The 21128-nt window shown below is 37.0% G+C and overlaps 3 protein-coding genes across 3 annotated transcripts in view; 1 reads left to right on the top strand and 2 right to left on the bottom strand.

Moving 5' to 3' along the window:
• The window catches only part of LOC106875970 (uncharacterized), a 56347-nt gene extending 50512 nt beyond the window's left edge, over positions 1–5835 (bottom strand). The window contains exon 1 of the mRNA XM_089350005.1: positions 5634–5835. Coding sequence (XP_089206131.1) covers positions 5634–5666 — 33 coding nt within the window. The 5' untranslated portion in view covers positions 5667–5835. The remainder of the gene's footprint in view (positions 1–5633) is intronic.
• Positions 3157–21128, top strand: part of LOC106875968 (nose resistant to fluoxetine protein 6) — a 36518-nt gene continuing 18546 nt past the window's right edge. Inside the window, exons 1-5 of the mRNA XM_014924310.3 lie at positions 3157–4174; positions 11932–12098; positions 13473–13566; positions 15151–15247; positions 16219–16367. Of these exons, the coding sequence (XP_014779796.1) occupies positions 3838–4174; positions 11932–12098; positions 13473–13566; positions 15151–15247; positions 16219–16367 (844 nt within the window). The 5' untranslated portion in view covers positions 3157–3837. The remainder of the gene's footprint in view (positions 4175–11931; positions 12099–13472; positions 13567–15150; positions 15248–16218; positions 16368–21128) is intronic.
• Positions 16397–21128, bottom strand: part of LOC106878029 (solute carrier family 66 member 2) — a 288127-nt gene continuing 283395 nt past the window's right edge. Inside the window, exon 7 of the mRNA XM_052965961.2 lies at positions 16397–16861. Coding sequence (XP_052821921.1) covers positions 16849–16861 — 13 coding nt within the window. The 3' untranslated portion in view covers positions 16397–16848. The remainder of the gene's footprint in view (positions 16862–21128) is intronic.

The following is a 21128-nucleotide window of genomic DNA, read 5'->3' on the forward strand; positions in this document are numbered from 1 at the left end:
TAGGTTGAGATACAGGGGTCCCAGACAGACAGACAGAATTTTGCTTTTATTATTAAAGAATAATTTTTTAATAGAACTTATTCTTTCTCTCTCTCATCTTTCTCTCTCCACTTCTCTCTCTCCCCCTCTCCCTCTATCTATCTCTCTTTCTCTCCATTTTTGTCAGGCATTAAATCAGTATGTTAAACTCTAAGCTAACTCTGAAGTAAACAAATGGGATTTGAGGACAATCAACCATTTGTTGTATAAGTGTAACTTTAAGTTGTATACTGTAAATGAATAAAAAACAAAGGATACAGACAGAACTTGAATGTAGTAGAGGAACTCAAATGAGATTCAAATTTGATAAATGTGAAAATATCACAATGAGGAGAAGAAAATTAATGGAAAACATATGTCATGTTAGATAAAGGAACAGAGATAAGAGAATTAGACCAAATATAAACTTACAGATATTTAGAAATTTGTGAACTAGACATGATTGTAATATTACTATACATGCACAACATGTTATTGGTTATTGTAATATTGTAATATAAACATCATCTTAACCTATTATGTTATCAAGAAAATATAACCATTGGGGATATATTTAGTGATGTCAGTAATTTATGGACACCCTATATATATATATATATATATATATATATATATATATATATATATATATATATATATCATCATCATCATCGTCCTCATCATTATTGTTTAACGTCCGCTTTCCATTCTGGCATGGGTTGGACAGTCTGACTGAGGGCTGGCAAGCCACAAAGCTGCACCAGGCTCCAATCTCATCTGACAATATTTCTACAGCTGGATGCCCTTCCTAATGCCAACAACTCTGAGAGTGTAGTGGGTGCTTTTTACGTCCCACCAGCATGGGGGCCAGTCAGGCGGTATTGGCATTGACCAGGTTTGAATGGTGCTTTTTACAATCCACTGGCACAGGAGCCAGTCAGGTGGCACTGGCAACTACCATACTTGAATGGGGCTTTTTACATGCCACCAGCACAGGTGCCAATCAGTCAGTACTGTCATCGGCCATGGCAATAACTTTACTTGATTCAACAGGTCTTCGCAAGCACAGTTTATTGCACAATAATTGAAGGGTACTCTTAAATGGGCCAGTTATGATGCACTAGTGTAGGCCATGGTTATGGTCTAACTTGGTTTGCTAGGTCTTCTCAATATATATATATATATATATATATATATATATATATACAGACACACACACATACACATATATGTATACACACATACATATATATATATACATATATATGCATATATATACATATATATACATACATACATATATATATATATATATATATATATATATATATATATATATATATATATATATATATATATACATATATATATACATAGATATATATATATATATAGGGGAAAATTCACAAAAGGATGAAGACAGGTGGTGTAGACAACAAACAGATGTATTAGTATAACACTCGGGAAGTGAAAAAGTCTTCAACGTTTTGAGCCTACGCTCTTCCACAGAAAGAAACAAGGAAAGAAAATAAAGAATGTATAGTGGCTACCAATCTATTATGGCGAATATATACATACATACATTTACATACATATACATACATTTACATACATCATCATCATCATTGGAGAAAGAGAGTCTGCCAAATGTCAACCCAACAGAGGAACCAGCTATCTGAATTGACAGTACCTTGGTAGATAAAGCATAGTCATCCATATAGTTAACCAAGTGATACAAGAAGGAGTCATACCCAATGACTGGTGTAGCAGCACCATAGTCAACTGCTTCAAAGGTAAAAGTGATGCTTTAGATACAAATAATTACAGAGGTATCAAGTTGTTGAATCAGGTAATGAAGGTCACGGAGAGGGTCATAGCCCATTAATTAGGGAGAGATTCGGTTTAGACGATATGCAGTTTGGGTTCATGCCAGGGAAAAGCACCACTGATGCTATATTTCTGGTAAGACAGCTTCAGGAGAAATACCTAGCCAAGGATAAACCTCTGTACCTGGCTTTCGTTGACATGGAGAAAGCATTTGACAGGGTCCCCCGATCCCTTATCTGGTGGTCAATGAGGAAACTAGGGATAGATGAATGGTTAGTGAGAGCTGTGCAAGCCATGTACAGGGACGCTGTCAGTAAGGTGAGGGTTGGCAACGAGTACAGTGAAGAATTCCGGGTAGAGGTAGGGGTCCACCAAGGTTCAGTCCTCAGCCCCCTCCTATTTATCATAGTCCTCCAGGCAATAACAGAGGAATTCAAGACAGGATGCCCCTGGAAGCTCCTCTATGCTGATGACCTTGCTCTAATTGCTGAGTCACTGTCAGAACTAGAGGAGAAGCTTCAGGTATGGAAGAAAGGATTAGAATCAAAGGGCCTTAGAGTCAACCTAACTAAAACCAAAGTCCTAATAAGTAGGAAGGCAGACAAACCACAAACCCCTTCAGGTAGATGGCCCTGCTTGATCTGTAGAAAAAAACGTTGATAGAAACTCTATAAGATGTACCCAGTGTAAGCTATGGACACATAAGAGGTGCAGCAATATCAAAGGAACGTTAACTAGGATAGTTTTTGTATGTGCCAGATGCTCAGGAGCAATAAACACTGAAAATGTGCAGGGAACAACTTCTGCCACATTCCAGGGAGAAAAACTAGAAGTAGTTGATAGCTTCTGTTACCTAGGTGACCAAGTTAGTAGTGGAGGTGGGTGCTCTGAAAGTGTAGCTGCTAGAATAAGAATAGCCTAGGCAAAGTTCAGAGAGCTCTTACCTGTGCTGGTGACAAACATACATACATAGAATTGTCTAACAATTCATAAGTCAGAAAAAATAGACACTTGTATATTTGTCAGTAGAGTGGATATATTAATCAAGATATACAGTATTATAGATCTATTACAGCTGATATTGCCAATATTGCACTTGATGGTTATCTTATAACTGTGCTCATTTGAGTTAGCTGGTATGGGAAAAATAGATATCTTTTTCTATGCCTGCAATCTCTGATGAACATAGTTATTACATAATCTTACATGACTATTCGATTATCTCATATTCAATGTGAAATTGATTGGTGATATTAGCTGTAATGAATGTATAGTACGGTATACTTTGATTTACACACACACACACACACACACACACACACACACACACACACACACACATACACACACACACATGGCTTGTGTTTCTATTTATTAATGTAAACTAGTATATCAAGTTGTGTCCCTTTTTGTCAAAAAGTAAATAAGCCATTTAATAAATAAATATAAATCCAAGTATTCTACATAAATGAGAAGAAGGTTTGATATTATTCATAGAAAGACTAAAACACTCTTAGAGGGAGTGCTTAAGCACATCCCCACTTTAATAACTGAAAGTATTAGAAGAATAAAACAGTATACATAGACACACAGAGTCATGTATGTAAATATATACATACGTATTGAACCCAAACAAGATACGATACTGGACACATATACTGATAAAAATCAAGGTAAGCATGACTAAGTAATTAGGAAGAAAGGTAAAAAAATCAAGAGATCTAAGTTTTTGTGCTTGATATGAATAATTAGCTTCATTGTGGCAGAAAGATTATCAAATAAAGTGTAGTACAAAGATCACTAATCACGCTGAAAAAACATCTAACAACAACAACATCCATTCACATTATTTTTATGGTGTCAACAGAGAAGAATAGTGAATATTAATTATAAACGTTAGAGACTTCAGAAACACTTGCAACATTATTTGTGAAGTAGGTATAAGGTTTGTGAATGTAAAGTAATTGAATAAGCCTGCATGGAAAATACAAAATGAAGTCACTAAATTTCATTAAATTATTATTCATAATAACCATAACCCCTTCAATAGATGCAGAAGTTGAAAACCCATTTTATTATTGGAACCTGTGGAAAAAAATAGGGAAAGGCCAAGAGTCTCCACTTTCTTACCAGAATGAAACTTTCCAAAAATACAGGGATACAGTTACAAGTAATATAGACCGGAGGGACCAAATTGAGAGAGCAGAGAACTTATTGAATTCAAATATCTGTAAAGTTATATCCTTCTTAAATGTTTCAAAGAGGTGCTGTGAAGATACCGAACTTTTGCTTAAGTCTGTTGTTCAAAAGAAGAAATGGGCATTAGAAAGTAAGTTAATTTTCTCTACGTTAATTACATATTTGGTATTACTTCTAACCACATATACATTTTTACTCATCTTTAGTCTTTAAACACACACAGATTATCTACATCCAACTTAGACTCTGTACATAAATTTGATTCCATGAATAGTAACTTTGAAAACATTTTTTATTTAAACACCACCAAAACACAAGTAAACAACTTTACATTCAATCCTATAAAAGAGTCTCTATATGAACTCTTGACCAGCTAGAAATAGAAGCTGAATCCCATTTAAATCATAACATACCACATTTAAGAAAAAGAAACCATAGCAACACTAACAGCTATAACAACAACAACACCGATAACAATAACAACAACACCAACAATAATGACACCACCATCACCCAACAACACCAATGGTTTTGCTCCATTCTGATAAAAAAAAAAAATGACTGATTTAATGTTTGTTTTATTTTCTTATAAGTGGTGGAGATAAGTCAAAAGGTGTAGTGTTAAATATATTTGTTATAATGCGTACATTTTATAACTTGCTAATATAAGTTGAAATTCTATGCAGGCATGGCTGTGAGGTATGTAGTTTTCTTCCCAACAACATGGTTCCCTGTTCAGTACCACTGCATGGAACCTTGGGCAAATGACTTCTACTATAGCCTCAGGTTAACAGAAGCCTTATGAGTATATTTGATTGACAGAAACTGAAAGAAGCTTGTCATATATATATATATGTGTGTGTGTGTGTGTGTATAACTAATTTAGAGGCGAACCACCACTCTACAACTCAGTCAACTCAAAACCCGTCCAAATCCATGCTGTGAGGCATATACCAGCATGGATTTGGACGGGTTTGAGTTGACTGAGTTGTAGAGTGGTAGTTCGCTTCTAAATTAGTTATATATATATATATATATATATATATAAAGTGATAGATCCTAGAATGATGCAAACCGTACTTCAATAGCAGTGGGAAGTGCAGTTTATACCTGGCTTAGAAGAGAGCAATTTTAAAAGGTATCCAATGCCCAGTTGTTTACCCGAATAGCAGTAGCAGGGGTGAGGTGTTTAATCCTTGCCCACATGGAAGGAAGTACATTCTATCATACCTGCACACGCCACCATGACTGCAACCACAGGACCCCTGCCTCAACCTTCCACAGACAACCTTCCATCAATGCCTTTCGGCCTGGCAAATTGAGTTTGACCAAAGCACACACCCCTATAAGGCAGACACCCAACAAAATAAACTCTCTATCCCCACCAACACAACACCTTCACACAAATTATACCCTCACATATACACAGACCCCACACACACATTACACACTACAAGCCAACATACCCATCCCCTCTCCCACAACTTTATCCTTTACAGAAAGAAAACAGACCAACGAACACAGCTATATATACTTACACCCCAGGAAAAATTATACATATGACATCGCTACACATACTACCCACTTACCCTAATCCATGATAATGCTGGCCCCTTTTTCATTCCACCACCTTTTTCACAGTAACCGCTGACGGATTGTGCTAATCCATCTCCGATAACAGAGAGCAGTTGCTATGTTTACTTCCATGTTGACTAACTCTGATGAGTGTTAAGTTATATAATTGGTTTGTTACCTAATACTCCATTGTATTCTTTATACAAAACCAGTGAGATGGCTATATCTGCAACCGTAGAGAGCTTACCTCCCTTGTCAGCTCATTAAGATAGTGCTCTTGTAGCTAGTGAGTCGGTTTGACTCTTATTTCTAGCAATGCTGGTACCACTTAGTACCCTCTGTTACTTTATACATATATATATGTATATATAATTGAAAAAATTAGAGTTAATAGGAAGTCACTGAGCTTATCAGGATGTGTTGTTGTTGAAGAGCCATTGGCAAACTGCTTTAAATGTATAGATGTAGTGGGATATTTCATCATCATCATCATCATCATCATTTAACATTCATCTTCCATGCTAGCATGGATGGAATGGTACCACAAGAGCCAGCCAGGCCAAATCCTGCACCAGACTTCTGTAACTGTTTTGGCAGGATTTTTACAGCTGGATGCCCTTCCTAACACCAACCACTCAGCAGAGTGGACTTAGTGCTTTTTATGTGGCACAAGCACAGGTGAGGTCAGTTTTGGCAAGGTTTTTACAGCTGGATGCCCATCCAAACACCAACCACTTTTACAGTGTGGACTGGGAGCTTTTAAGTGGCACCTGTACTGACAGGATCACCAAGTACTTGCAAGCCAAAAACTTTTAAGAGGGGGGAGGCATTGGAGAAGGGGATGATGAAATGGTTATAGTGAGACAGATACACATGTCTTGCTGTAGAGGAAGTATTTTATATTATTATAAATCTCTCTATATATATATTCTTTTATTTGTTTCAGTCATTTGACTGTGGCCATGCTGGAGCACCGCCTTTAGTTGAACAAATCGACCCCAGTACTTATTCTATCGGTCTCTTTTGCTGAACCACTAAGTTACAAGGACATAAACACACCAACATCGACTGTCAAGCGATGGTGGGGTGGGTGGGGGGTGAGAGCAAACACAGCCATACAAATACATTCGTATATATATGACAGGCTTCTTTCAGTCTCTGTCTAGCAAATCCACTCACAAAACTTTGGTCGGCCTGAGACTATAGTAGAAGACACTTGCCTAAGGTGCCATGCAGTAGGTGCCACGCAGTGAGACTGAACCTGGAACCATGTGATTGGGATGCAAGCTTCTTACCACACGGTCATTCTTGTGCCTATATATATATAAACATAAGGATAAGAAAGCAGACTTCCTCATCAAATTTGAACATGCTTTTCCATGCTTCCATGGGTTGGATGGAATTTGCTGAGGTGGATTTTCTAAAGTTGAATGCTCCTTCTCTTATCAACCCTCACCTAATGCCAAGTTATGCTATCATATTTGCATGACAGTGGCACTCATTTACAACTATCACATGATGCAAAGGCAAAGAGATAGTAGCACACACATGCACGCACACACACACACACACATAGACACTCTCTTTTGGATTTATGATTTACTGACGATGTGTGTATATATATGTATATATATAAGTTCAAAAAAAAGGAAAAAGACAAAAAACAATAACAAAAAACAACAACGTGAGGACGTGATACAGATTGTGTTACTAGACGCTCGGGAAAGGAAAGAGAGAGAGTATGACGTTTCGAGCGGAGCTCTTCGTCGGAAACAAGGAAAGTTCAAAGAAGGGAAAAACGGAGGAAGAAAAAATCGCCACCGATGTCCATATATATATATATATATATATATATATATATATATATATATATATATATGGACCAATCTCAGGATTTTGAGCCTCATGGAGAAAATGACAATGGACTGAGATGTCCGGTGATATGAGGTTCTTGAGAAGACCTGCCCACATCAGCAAAACTGAGTTCTATAAGCACTGTGTGTCCCACGCACACATAAGAAAACTCACGTACCCTATCCCAACAAACCAAACTACATCTCTACATCTCTTCCTCACATTTCCACTTCATGAACTATGCTTACTTCCCACTCCCCACTCTTGTCCTCTTGGCCCTGTCTCACTGTATCATTGCCATCCACTAGCCCCTGATCTGTAAGTTCCACCCACACGTAACAAGAAATATTTTCACACACCCTACCCTAATAAACCAATCTGCATCTCTACAACTCTTCTCTTCCTCACATTTTCTCCATCATGCACTATGCCTACCTCTCACTCCCCAATCCTGTCTTCATGGCCCCGTTTCTCTGTATCATTGCTATCCAGTAGCGCACCTCCCACCACACTCTATATACCCTGGTTTGCACCACTCACTTCCCCTCCTCACTCTCTAATCACGCTTCTTTGGCAATATCCTGCCACTTATATTATGACTTTCGAACCTCAAGGGTATGTCCTGGCACATGCCACAATATATATCTCTCTCTGCTTTTACTTGACCCATTTATATTCTGATACCTGTCCCTTGTGAGTATGCCTGGCACTTTGCCACCATCTCTATCCTGATGTCTCCCACTCTCTCTCTCCTTCTCCTGCACTTACCTCAGGTTGGGTAATCTTGTACTCCTTTGTAGAAGCACATCCGTTTCTGTCCTCATTCCTGATCTTTTTCTCTCTCTCTCTCTCTCTCTCTCTCTCTCTCTCTCTTTCTCTTTTTGGCCAGGTAATCTTGTACCTCCTCTACAGCAAGACACTTGTTTCTGTCTCTCTGTCTCACTATAACCTTTCATCATCAGACACAAGATCACCTCCTCCAATGCCCCCTCCTCCCGCAAAAGATTTTTGTCTTACTAGCTGCTTGGTGACCCTGTCAGTGCAGGTGCCACTTAAAAAGCATCCAGTCCACACTGTAAAGTGGTTGGTATTTGGAAGGGCACCCAGCAGTATAAACCTTGCCAAAACTGACCTTGCCTGTGTTGGTGCCACTTCAGATGGTGCTTTTTATGTGCCACTGGCATGGGGGCCAGTCATGGGGTACTAGCATTGATCACGTCCAGATAGTGCTTTTTACATACCACCAGCATGGGAGCTAGTCAGGCATGGTGCTTTTCATGTGCCACTGGCACAGGGAGCTAGTCAGGGGACACTGGCATCGACCACGTTCAGATGATGCCTTTTACGTGCCACCAGAATGGGGGCCAGTTAGGGGCACTGTCTGTGCCTATATATGCATACCAAGGAGAACTCACCATATCCAGTGGGACATCTTTTTCGTTTTTTACACCAAGCACCTGAAGTGACACAGCCTGCACTGATTGATGCAACATAACTAGATAACTAGATACACAATATCCTACCCCTAAGGGACAGTACAGGGTGGGTTGAAACAATTGTCATGCTGAATAAAGCAATTCTCAGGTTAAGCACCTTAAATATGTCTATTGGGTCCATTCTAAACTTATTCATGCTGTGACCATTTATATTATAAGAGACATCATCTTTGTAATAGTCTAGATATCTGGGTTCATATGCATTTATTAATAATCCTTTCTACTATGGGTACAAGGTCTGAAACTTTGGCAGGAGGGGCTAATCAATTATATCCACCCTAGTGTTCAAATGGTACTTATTTCATCGACCCTGAAAGGATGAAAGGCAAAGTTGTCCGAGCTGGAATTTGAACTTGGAACATAAAGACAAAAGAAATGTCACTGAACGTTTAGTCCAGCATGCTAACAATACTGTTAGCTCACTGCTTTATGCATTTATTAATGATATCTAGGATAGAGAAGAGGCCATGTAATTCAAAGTCCTCCAATTCATCTTGCTGTTGCTGATGACGGTGATGATAGTGATAGTGACAGTAGTAGCAGTGGTAGTGATATTAACTATATTACAAAGTTACTGCTCTAGTTTCTAGCCAAAACAGTTCCTGTGTTCAGTGTGGAACAAAATGACATAAGTATGTATATGTATATATATATATAGGTTTAAATAAGCAGAAAATGGAGAAAACTTTTGATCAACAAACAAATTGACCAGCATTGGTTAATTATTATTTATTACAAAACATAACATAACAATTGCATAACATTTCTTACAGCCATTTCGGCTGCCAATGTCAATCGACACTTACAAAGAAAATTCTGAAAATAATATTCGCCATCTTTATAGCACATTCGGTCTAGTACATGGAGCTTCATCAAAGTGAATACAAATATATAAAATAAAATAAATGAAGGGAAAAGGAAAAGAACAGAGCCTCGAGACAAGGCCAGAAGGTTCAATATATTGGAACCATACCATTTTGCAGTGTGAAGGTTGGAGTCAAAAGACAAAAGAGTGAACTAGCAAATGAGCAAGAGAAAAAATTTTATTGGTTATCCCTTTATGTAGAAGTACCAGGGTACATACATAATTGTAGGATAAAACTAGTGCTAAAGTAAAATAGGAATTGCCAATATGTCTAGACATATATATCTAGATATATATGATGAAGCTGGCGAATATTATTTTCGGAATTTTCTTTGTAAGCACTAATTGACATCTGCAGCCAAAACGGCCGTAAGAAATGTTGTTTTGTTTTATATTAAATGATAATTAACCAATGTTGGTCAATTTGTTTGTTTGTCTGTTGATCAAAAGTTTTCTCCATTTTTCTGCTTATTTAAATTTGATTCCTGATAAACTTTTGTTTATTCAGTTTTTACCTGCACCCTATGAGCATAGTGTGCTTGCATATCCATGCCCAGGGATAGCATAGGTAAAAGATACCAATAGTAAAAACAGATATTATCCCTTAGATGGTTATTCCAACTGCTAATTCTGCTTACCTTATATATATATATATATATATATATATATATATATATATGGGAGCGAAGACATGTTACCATGAAGTAGAGAAATTTGAAAAGACAACACGAAACCGGTTATTTCTCCAAATACAATGTTTATATACCAAAAAAATTTTATAACATTTTTCAGACATAATTTAAATATATACTTTAACCATGTAACATAAGCCTTCTGTAGTTTTTTCACTCTTGTTTATTTTTTATACATCCAGCCACGTGCTTTCACATACCAATTTTCTCACCTATATATATATAGAGGGAGATAATGTGTGTGTATACATATATATAAAGGGAGATAATGTGTGTATTTTTAAATGTTTTTGTGAATAAAACATTAAGCAACAAGTAATGTCTAAAAGGCTTGTCAGTCTGTTTCATGGTGCTAGCAGACAAAATGCAATGCTTCACTATGTTGAAGCTATTGTATACCCTCTGCAGTGATCCATGCTACAGCCACACATCTCTCCTCACAGATCTTGACACTTGTATTCAACAAGCTGCTGAGATGATATGCAGTGTTTAGTTTGATGACACCAGATAGCAACAGTGTACCTTACTTGTCAAATACAGCAGTTTTGGCCTTTGGTCTCTGGTCTGACTGATCCTGCTGGCATTTCTCTCATTGGTGAGCTCTTGTCATGTCTTCTCAACAATTGAACTATTGTGACCTGGAAGCCACCTCATCCTCCCTGATCACACATGGAGTCAGCTAGGCCTCCGATGTGGACATCCGTCCTCCTCTGCCCTGTGTGGATGGGCTTGTGTGCTGATTTGATCAACATCATCTGGCATGTTTCTGCTCAGCCTTCCAGCTCCACAGCAGTGCCTGGCTCAACAGAGTGCCATCACTCGCGACTGGTACTCAGCTTGATATTGACTGTCTACACATTATTGTTTCTTTGAAGCCTGTTCTCCAGATCTGTGAGCCTCATAAACGCCATTGCAGATCCTCTGTGGATTGTTCCAACCTCCACCCATTGTATAACTTGAAAATTACTATCAGTATTAATCTAACACATGATGAGCCTCTACATGGCTACTCACCCATCTAGAATTTGCAATTAAATCTCCTCCCTCGAATCCAACGTCACCATTTTAAATAAACATGGGTACTTCAAACTCTCACCTCTGATCATAAGTTTGCTTGATCATAAGTCTGCTTGATAAATTTGATCTGGAATAAACACGAACAACAACTTAAGACATGATCTCAGATAAAATTTCTTGCTAAACAAATACAACTCTACAACTTCAATACAATTACCATTATAACTGTTTATTACTGTGTTACAATTCTGGAGAAATATAAGCATTATGATTGCATCATTCATAAATTAAAATGTATTTTAATCTTAGTGCATCATATGTTAACTGCTGAATGTTATATTTTACTAACGTATTACAATAATTTCTAATTACTCTTGATTTCATTCAGTGATTGACGCATATGGAAAAATCTCCAGTGGAATAATGTTGGGAGATTTAAAATTCCCAGGATCTTTTGACGAATGCAAGAAAGCTGATGTAATTATATCTGAAAAGTATCGGCCTTTTACTCCAAAATACTGCCAAGTCAGCTTTCTCCCACGTTCTGCTTCAATGGTATGGAAGAACAAAATTAAATTCATATTTGTTACGATTCAGTTTGATTTACTTTTGTGGTAATCCCTTATATTATAAGGCACAAGACCTGAAATTTGTGGGGAGGAGGTAGTTGATTATACAGACCTTAGTACTTGACTGGTACTTGTTTTATCAATCCCTAAAAAAATGAAAGGCAAAGTCACCTTTGGCAGGATTTGAACTCAAAACATAAAGAGCCACAAGAAATGCTGTTAAGCATTTTGTGTATTGTGAGAATGATTCTGCAAGCTGTCACCTTCACAAATTATATAATGTAGCATATGTTATAGTATTATGTTATAAGGCAACAAGCTTGCAGAATCATTGGAACTTTGAATGAAATGCTTAGCAGTATTCTTCTAGCTCATTACATTCTGAGTTCAAAAATGTCACTGAGGTCGATTTTGCTTTTCATACTTTCAGAGTATATAATATAAAGTACCATTTGAATACTGGAGTCGATGTAATTGATTTGCCCACCTCCTTCAAACTTGCTGGCCTAGTGCCAAAATTTGAAACCATATTTTATTGTATTATAGTGTCAGTAGTAAACTATTGACAAACTTAGTGTATTAACTTGATTTGAAGCTTAGTTTTATTTGATTCACTTTTAAAAGCGTAAGTGTCACAACTTTTATATTTATCCCAAATTGAATTCAAGAGAATGGATATTTCTAATCAGACAAGATCAAGCAAACTGCATGAAATAAATAGATATTTATGTCATATTAATAATATCAATAACATGTGTAAAAATGTGACATTATATTTTGCTACTAAAGAAAAGATCTGGAAAGTATTGATTATAAATATATTGATAACAGACTGTTGGAGTCTGGATAGCTCCCTGCTAGCCAGCTCCATGTCAAACCATCCAACGCATGCCAGCATGGAAAGCAGACGTTAAATGATGATGATGATGATGATGATGATGATGTTAAGTCCTTTAATTCTTTATGTTGTTTTAGTCATCAGCTTCTATTAGTTTCTCATTGTTAAAGAATTTGACACAATCTTCAAAGCGAAGTAAATTGCGTTGTTGCTAAGAATGTTCTGTAATAAGGAGTGGGGAAAAAGGAAGAATTTGTAACACTTTTGATTCCAGCTTGCATGAGAATTCTCATGGGTCTGTGATATAAACTTCTGATTTAAAGTGATCTACATTAAAACCTTTCATCAAAATTCCATGCTATTTTAAGTTCCAAACATCAGCTTAACAAAGACAACATTATTTTATTAGATTTATTCATTATTTTCAAATTTAATCAGAACATAGTCAGTGTATTTCAAGAGAAAGTGTTTAATAATATATCTAAGCTATTTATGCTTTATGTAATTATTTTCTATTTCTAGGGAAATTTAATGGCTCTACCTACATCACTGTCATTTGGTTTGTGCGTTCCAAACACTTGTCAGGAAAATGAGCTGCAAAATTTAGCAAAAATGGGTAGGTAACAATGGTTGGCAAGAATTCTACTTGGAACAACTATTTTAATAATGCATTTTCTTAGCATATCAGAAAGTAATTCTTCTTATTTTCATAAGTGTTCTTCAAGAAATTGGGAAACTGAAAGATATGAAAGATGTTTACCCACTGAAAAAACAGAAGATAACAAGTGGAGACTAATTCAGTCCTCACTGCCCCACTCAGGCAAAGTATACAGGCTAAAGGGCAAAACGCTTGTGATCCTGAGATACCTACTGATGATACAAAGAGTTTCCTATGTGTAATGGATTCAGAAGAACAGCTTGCAATACTTTTGATTAGTTCCTGCAGTTTCTACATTGAGCAAAGCATCCATGATGTTCATTTTATGTCTTATTTGTCAAATGTTCCTTTAACTTCTATGACATATGGTTCCTTGGTACAAGTATAAGAATCATGAAAAATGACCCAAATCAACTAAAACAAAATGGTTAGAAGAAATGTCTAAATGATTGAGATAAGTTGAATTTTTTTTTTAATTAGTTTGTAATTTTCAAGACTGTCAACTTGATCTTTAGATATTTTTTTATGATCATTTACATCTATATTCTAAAGTAGCTAACATAGTCAGAGTGTGTAATAGGATGATTAAGTTTTAGTTTGTCTAGGATAATATGACTGTGACATTTATCTCTGCAAATGTTCTGCATCTTGGGTAAGAAGTTGAACGAAATGGCTGATTCTGAGGCCTCATACAGACTATCTCAGTAATTAATAACACGGTGGTTGATAATTTCAGTAGGCATACTGGAGAATACCTTGGTGAATTCCATGGTGTGCATGTAGGTTATGGCTTTAGTTTAAGGAACAAGGTTTCTAGAGCTTCTGACAATTTGCAACACAAACTTCAGGAAGCCAATCAGTCACCTAATCCCCTTATTAACCAAGAGAAGCACAACTGGGTAGTGTTTATCCTCTCCAAGAGCTAGACTCAGAGACACAAAGCAGTTTGAAAAAGGAAGCTACAGAAAGATCCATTGAAGAGTCAGAAATTTAGAGAAGTTCTACTTGAAGTATTTGGCAAAATGGAGGAGAAGATGGATATTTGTGACATGTAAGACAATATGAGTTCCTAGGGGATAACCTGTTGAGGACTACGACCACAATTTGTAAATGGAGTAAAGCCCCAACGAGATAGTAACTTAGTGTTGAAATAGAGCCATAAAAGTGAAGAGAAAGGCTTGTTAAGATTGGAAGAAAGAAGCATGCAAAGAACTATATCAAGTAGCTAGATGAGAAGCTAAATGACAGATGTATACAGAAAGTATAAGAGATTAACCAATGTGTGTGTGTGTGTGTGTGTGTGTGTGTGTGTGTGTGTGTGTGTGTGTGTGTGTGCGTACGTGCGCGCGCGCGTGTATAGATAGATAGATAGAGAGAATAAGAGCCATTAAGTATAAGAAGGGTCAAGCACATAAAGGGAAATAACTCTAAATTTTCACACTGTTACAACTCGGTCGTCTACCTTGGACATTTATATGTTATGTTATTTCTCACAGAAACAATGTACTTAATCTGAACACGTGAACTCTTTTGAAATTCCAGGCATTCATCTTTTACCATATCATGTTGGAGATAATATGACTGCTGTAGCAAGTTGTGAAAAAGATAAAGAATATGATGGGAAAGCTATTTTCTCAATGTAAGTATAAGTCTTCGTTACTAGAACTATAGAGGGATAGAAGTTGAGTTGCTTGGAAATCTGAAGCCTCCAAAAACTTAAATAGTTTTTTGAGTTGTGAAAGAAGTGCCACAAATGGAACAATCAGAAGCCACAAATGGAACAATCAGAAGCCACAAATGGAACAATCAGAAAGATTTTTTATAAAAGAATTAAGGATGTTTGTAGTTGAGCATAAAATGAAAATATGAATCACAATCAAAATCAAATTTGCTGACGTGGCCAGTGACAGCATTGCCTGACTGGCACCTGTGCCAGTGGAACATTAAAAGCACCATCCAAGCATGATCGTTGCTGGAATGTCTTTGATAATAAGTAAGCTTGTTCAGAATTGACCACCCACCCACCCACCCACACACACACACACACACACACACACACACACAACTATGCCCACATTACTCTTCTTTTAATAACTTTTATACACACTGCTATCACCTAGACATAATCCGGATACGTTGATACTTTGCACAGAAGATACTTTAGTTCATTCAGTGAACAGGAACTTTAAATGCATCTTGTACTCACAACTTGATAATCTAATTCTCTTTTAATGATACAAAACTATAATCCCAATATATATCGGTTAATGGGCCAGCAAGAATGACATTCTTTTGTCATGGATACTGTGTAATACATGTGATGAGTTCTACATTTTATTGGAATGTCACCATTCCGTCCACTCATCAGATGCAACTATCAAACAGCAAAGAAAAGATATAGACATACTTTAACCATCTTAGAAATTTCCTGGTCTTTTAATGATGTATTTCTTGCTTCAGTGTGATAGAATTCTAGGTCCTACCTATCATGCTCTATAAAATAAGATGATGATCCCATTTTGTTCACAGTGCCTCCAACACCCAAACCATCATCAGGCTACTTGTTATTTTTATGATTTAACAATATAAGTTTTTTGCTTATCATTGCAGAGTTTGTATTTCGTTATTTCTGTTTGCTATTGTTACTGGAACCTTGTATGACCTTTTTATGCAAGATGCTAATTCTCAGCGAAACAATCTTCCTACAAAAGCTTCAGAAAATAAAGATGACAACAATAAAGGAAATGTGCAGAGCCCAGGTCAATATTCTTGTTATTTATTTATTTATTTATTTATTATTATTATTATTATTATTATTATAGAAGGTTGCGAGTTGGCAGAATTGTTAAGGCAGCGAGCTGGCAGAATCGTTAGCACGCCGGGCGAAATGCTTAGCGGTATTTCATTTGCCACTACGTTCTGAGTTCAAATTCCACCTAGGTCGACTTTGCCTTTCATCCTTTTGGGGTCCATTAAATAAGTACCAGTTATGCACTGGGGTCAATATAATCGACTTAATCCATTTGTTTGTCCCCTCTGTGTGTAGCCCCATGTGGGCAGTAAAGAAATAAGAATTGTTAACATACCAAACAAAATGCTTAGCAACATTTCATCCGTCTTCACATTCTGGGTTCAAATTCCTTCCTGGTCATCTTTGCCTTTCATCTTTTCATGGTAGATGAATAAGTACCAGTTGAGTACTGGGGTCAATGTAATTGATTAGCTCCCTCCACCAAAATTTCAGGCCTTGTGCCTACAAAAGAAAGGATTATTATTATTATTATTATTATTATAGATGTCACACAGTATACAATATCATATATTGTATACACAGTATACAATATTGTGCCTACCAGGGGTTTGTACTGTTTGTCAAATTACAACAAGGACCTCAGACAGACAGTACTTTATGCAATATGCATGCAGCTCCAAGTAATGCCGACTTTTGCAATACACTTAGACTGTAGGCTATTTCTAAGGTTTTCAGATTGGATGGTATTGAACCCAATGCTCCAATGACAATAGGGATAACATTTATGTTTGACTCTCGTAGCTGCCACATCTTAGTGATCTCAATTCTCAGGTCTCCATATTTATCAACCTTTTCTCTTTCTTTCATGATAATATGTTGATCTCCTGGCACTGCTACGTCAGTTATTAGGCACTCTTGTTTGTCCCTTCTAAAGGTTACTATATCTGGCCTTCGGTGCTCTAATATCTTGTCTGTCTGGAAGTCAAAGTCCCAGAGGATTTTTGCCTTCTCCACTCACAAATGCAAGTGGTATTTCGTCTGCCACAACGTTCTGAATTCAAATTCCGCCGAGGTCAACTTTGCCTTTCATCCTTTCTGGGTCGATAAATTAAGTATCGGTGAAGTACTGAGGTCAAAGTAATCGACTTTTCCCCTCCCCACAAATTCCAGGCCTTGTGCCTGTAGTAGAAAGGATTATTATTATTATTATTATTATTATTATTATTATTTTATGTTTGACTTTTGTTTGGCATTTGTACAAGTTGGATCCAAGTCTCACCCAGAGACCTCAAGAGACAACAAGTTAGAAGTTCATGTAGGTGTTATGCCTAGGGTACCATATATTTGGATTTGTACAGTTTTGTTCAAGTGAATGTTTAAGAAACCATAAGAAAATTATGTTTGCTTTAAAATTTGAGATCACATAGACAGTATTTTACGTAGGATATGGGCAGTTCCCATGAGCACTATCTTTTGGACTTCAGCCATTTTGGGGTTTCCTGGTATCTGAGCTAGGTAGTAATCAGCCCGTTTCGCTGTCATTCCCAGGGCACCTATGACAATAGGTATTGTTTTTGTCTTCAGATTCCACATTTTGCTAATTTCTATTTCAAGATCTTTATATTTGCTCAGTTTTTGGTAGGTCTTGACAGATACGTTTATATCAATTGGGACAGTCATATCAATGAGGAGGCATGATTTTTGTCTGAAGTCTTTCAGTATGATGTCTGGCCTATTTGCGTCTATCTTTCTGTCAGTTTGAATGGTGAAGTTCCAGAGGAGTGCAATGTGATCATTTTCAAGTACTGGGGGTGGTTTGTGTTCCCACCAGTTTTTATCATGGGGCAAGTCCAGGTTTTTGCATATTACCCAGTGAATATATTGTGCAGCTCTATCATGCCTGTTGAGATACTCTGTAGGCGCAAGCAGACTGCACATGGAGACAACATGATCGATGGTCTCATTTTGTTGTTGGCATATACGACATAATGGGGAGCTGCCGTTCTTTAATATGTTGGCCTGGTAGTTCTTTGTAGGTAGGCATTGATCTTGGGCTGCTATGATAAACCCCTCTGTTTCTGATTTCAATCCAGAGGCCATTAACCATTGGTGGGTAAGGGCTTTGTCAATATCTGCATTATTCGCTCTCTTTGGGTATTTGCCATTGAGAGGTTTTCCATGCCATTTTTCAGTCATAATAGCTAAGGCAGCAATTTTAGCACGGGTTTTCAAGCGCTTAGCTTTTTCTGTAGGTGTTTCTAGTTCGTCTAATTCTTGAATTTGTTGCAATTGGAATTCACTTAGATATTCCTTTGCCTGTTTTGTTACTGAGTAAGATGCTTTCTTGCTTTCATATTTTAAGACAAGTTTTAGCATCCAGTCCTCAGAGTTTTTCATATAGGTGTCTAGGCCAATTGTGGCTACCTTCATTGATAATGCCAGCTGTAGTAGTCCTCGACCTCCCTCTTTTCTTGGCAGATAAAGACGTTCTATATCTGCCTTAGGGTGGTGCATTCTATGCATTGTCAACAGTTTTCGTATTTTTCTGTCAACATTACATATTTCAGTAATTGACCAGTTAACGATGTTGAAACTGTAAGTCACGACTGGTATGGCTAGAGCATTGATCGCTTCGATCCTGTTTCTCGCGTTCAGCTCTGTCTTCAGTATTGCTCTCACCCTGCGATAACATTCTCTTCTGATCCTTTCCCTCATCACTGAGTGCTTGATATTGTCCCCTTCAATTACCCCTAGGTATTTGTAGCTCTCCGCTGGTTCTAACTCTTTTATGACATTTTGCTGGTCAAGGTTCACATTAGATGTATTTGTCATTTTTCCTTTGATAAAGATAGCTTTTGCACATTTATCAAGGCCAAATTGCATCCTGATGTCATCACTGAATTGTTTAACAATCGCTAGTAGGCCTTTGAGTTGTTGGTCATTTTTTGCAAAGAGCTTTAAATCATCCATGTAAATGAGATGATTTATATTTTTATCAAATATTTTATAACCATACTGTGCATCATTGAGCAATTTTGAGAGCGGTATTAGGGCTAGACAGAAGAGGAGTGGTGATAGTGAGTCACCCTGGAAAATGCCACATGAAATTCTTACATCTCCAGCATTTAGAGATTCATTGTCATTGTTCAACATCAGTGTGGTTCTCCATGATCTCATACTTACAGATAAAAAGTTTCGCAGAGTAGGAGCTATTTTATACATTTCCAGACATTTCCTAATCCAGCTATGTGGTAGGCTATCAAAGGCCTTTTTATAGTCTATCCAGGCTATTGACAAGTTTTTGTGTCGCTTGTGACAATCTTCTAAGATCATCTTATTGATGAGTAGCTGATCTTTACAACCATAAGATCCACGTTTACATCCCTTTTGCTCATTAGGGAATATGCTACTTTCTATTAAAAAACTATAGGTGTACTCGGTTAGGACAGATGTTAGCGTCTTATACATTGTTGTTAAGCAGGTTATGGGGCGATAATTTTTTGGTTCGTTTGTTTCCTCATTTTTTGGAAGCAGGAATGTTAAACCATTAACTAGCCAAGAGGGCATCAAACTAGGATTTTGCAAAACATCGTTGTAAAGTTTTGTTAGCAGTTCATGGCTTTCTGGGAAGGCATTCAACCAGAAGTTAGGAATTTTATCCTTTCCTGGAGACTTCCATTTGCTTGACCTCCTGAGAGCAGATCTTATATCTTCTACCCTGACCCCCTCCCACTTCTGCTCCTCTAAGGAGTCTAGGTCTGTAGCTATTCTATCAATCCAAGGGGCCTTTTCATTGTGTGTTTTATCTTCTGCCCAGATTTTATTCCAAAATTCTTGCACTTCTTCTTTTGATGGGACAGACTTTATTGTTACTGGTGTTTTCCCTATCTTCCTGTAGAAATTTTTGGGGTTATTTTTGAACATGTTATTATCTCGGAAGAATTTAACACGCTTTTCATACCTTGCTATGCGGGCAGCTTTAGCACATACCTTTTGCTTGATGGTTTCTATGGTGGCATCAATGTCAACTATGGTTTTCATGTTATATTTTTTCTTTAGTTTTTGGGTCTTTGTAGGTTTGATACTCTTGTCAAATTTAAGGTTTTTCAAACATTCTATGTCAGATCTAAGCAGCTTAATTTGGTGTTGAATGCGTTCTTGCCAAGAAGGCTTTTTGTGGGAGTGTTGTCTTTTTCTAATCTTTTCACCACATAGAATCGTTGAGATTCTTGCGGATGCATAGTACAGGTGGTTGAGATCTGTAATATCAACATCATTAGCTGAAATTATATCCTTAAGTGCAAGGCGGATTTTACCAATTATTTTCAGGTTTTGGTTAGAATTGCGAATTTTGGGGAGAGTGTCGCGTTCATTCATACTAGTTTCTTTAATTTTCAGCCATTCAATCATGATTTGATTTTTTAGATCATGTAGTTCTGTTGCGTCGATTTCTGTATGACTTCCTTCATCTATTTGATTTTCACCTGCCTTAGTGTTTATGGTTGGTTCAGAGAGTATTTTATTTTGCCTATCAGTTACCTTAACTCTTTCAATTATTACTGTATTTTCATCAGCCTTGGGCTGGTTTATAATTATTTCCTCTGTAGTATCTTCTTTAGCTGCAGTTTCATTCTTTTTATCCTTTACTGCTTGCTTAATTTGGTCAATCTCTACTTCAGTTAGTAATTTTTTTTTTATAATGTTTCTTCTGACGTTGGCAAGTTTATTACTGTCTATGTAGGGTCTTACTGCAAGGTGTTTCTGTCTC

This window comes from Octopus bimaculoides, chromosome 1, assembly GCF_046866305.1.
Source record: "Octopus bimaculoides isolate indiv1 chromosome 1, ASM4686630v1, whole genome shotgun sequence".
NCBI classification, from domain to species: domain Eukaryota; kingdom Metazoa; phylum Mollusca; class Cephalopoda; order Octopoda; family Octopodidae; genus Octopus; species Octopus bimaculoides.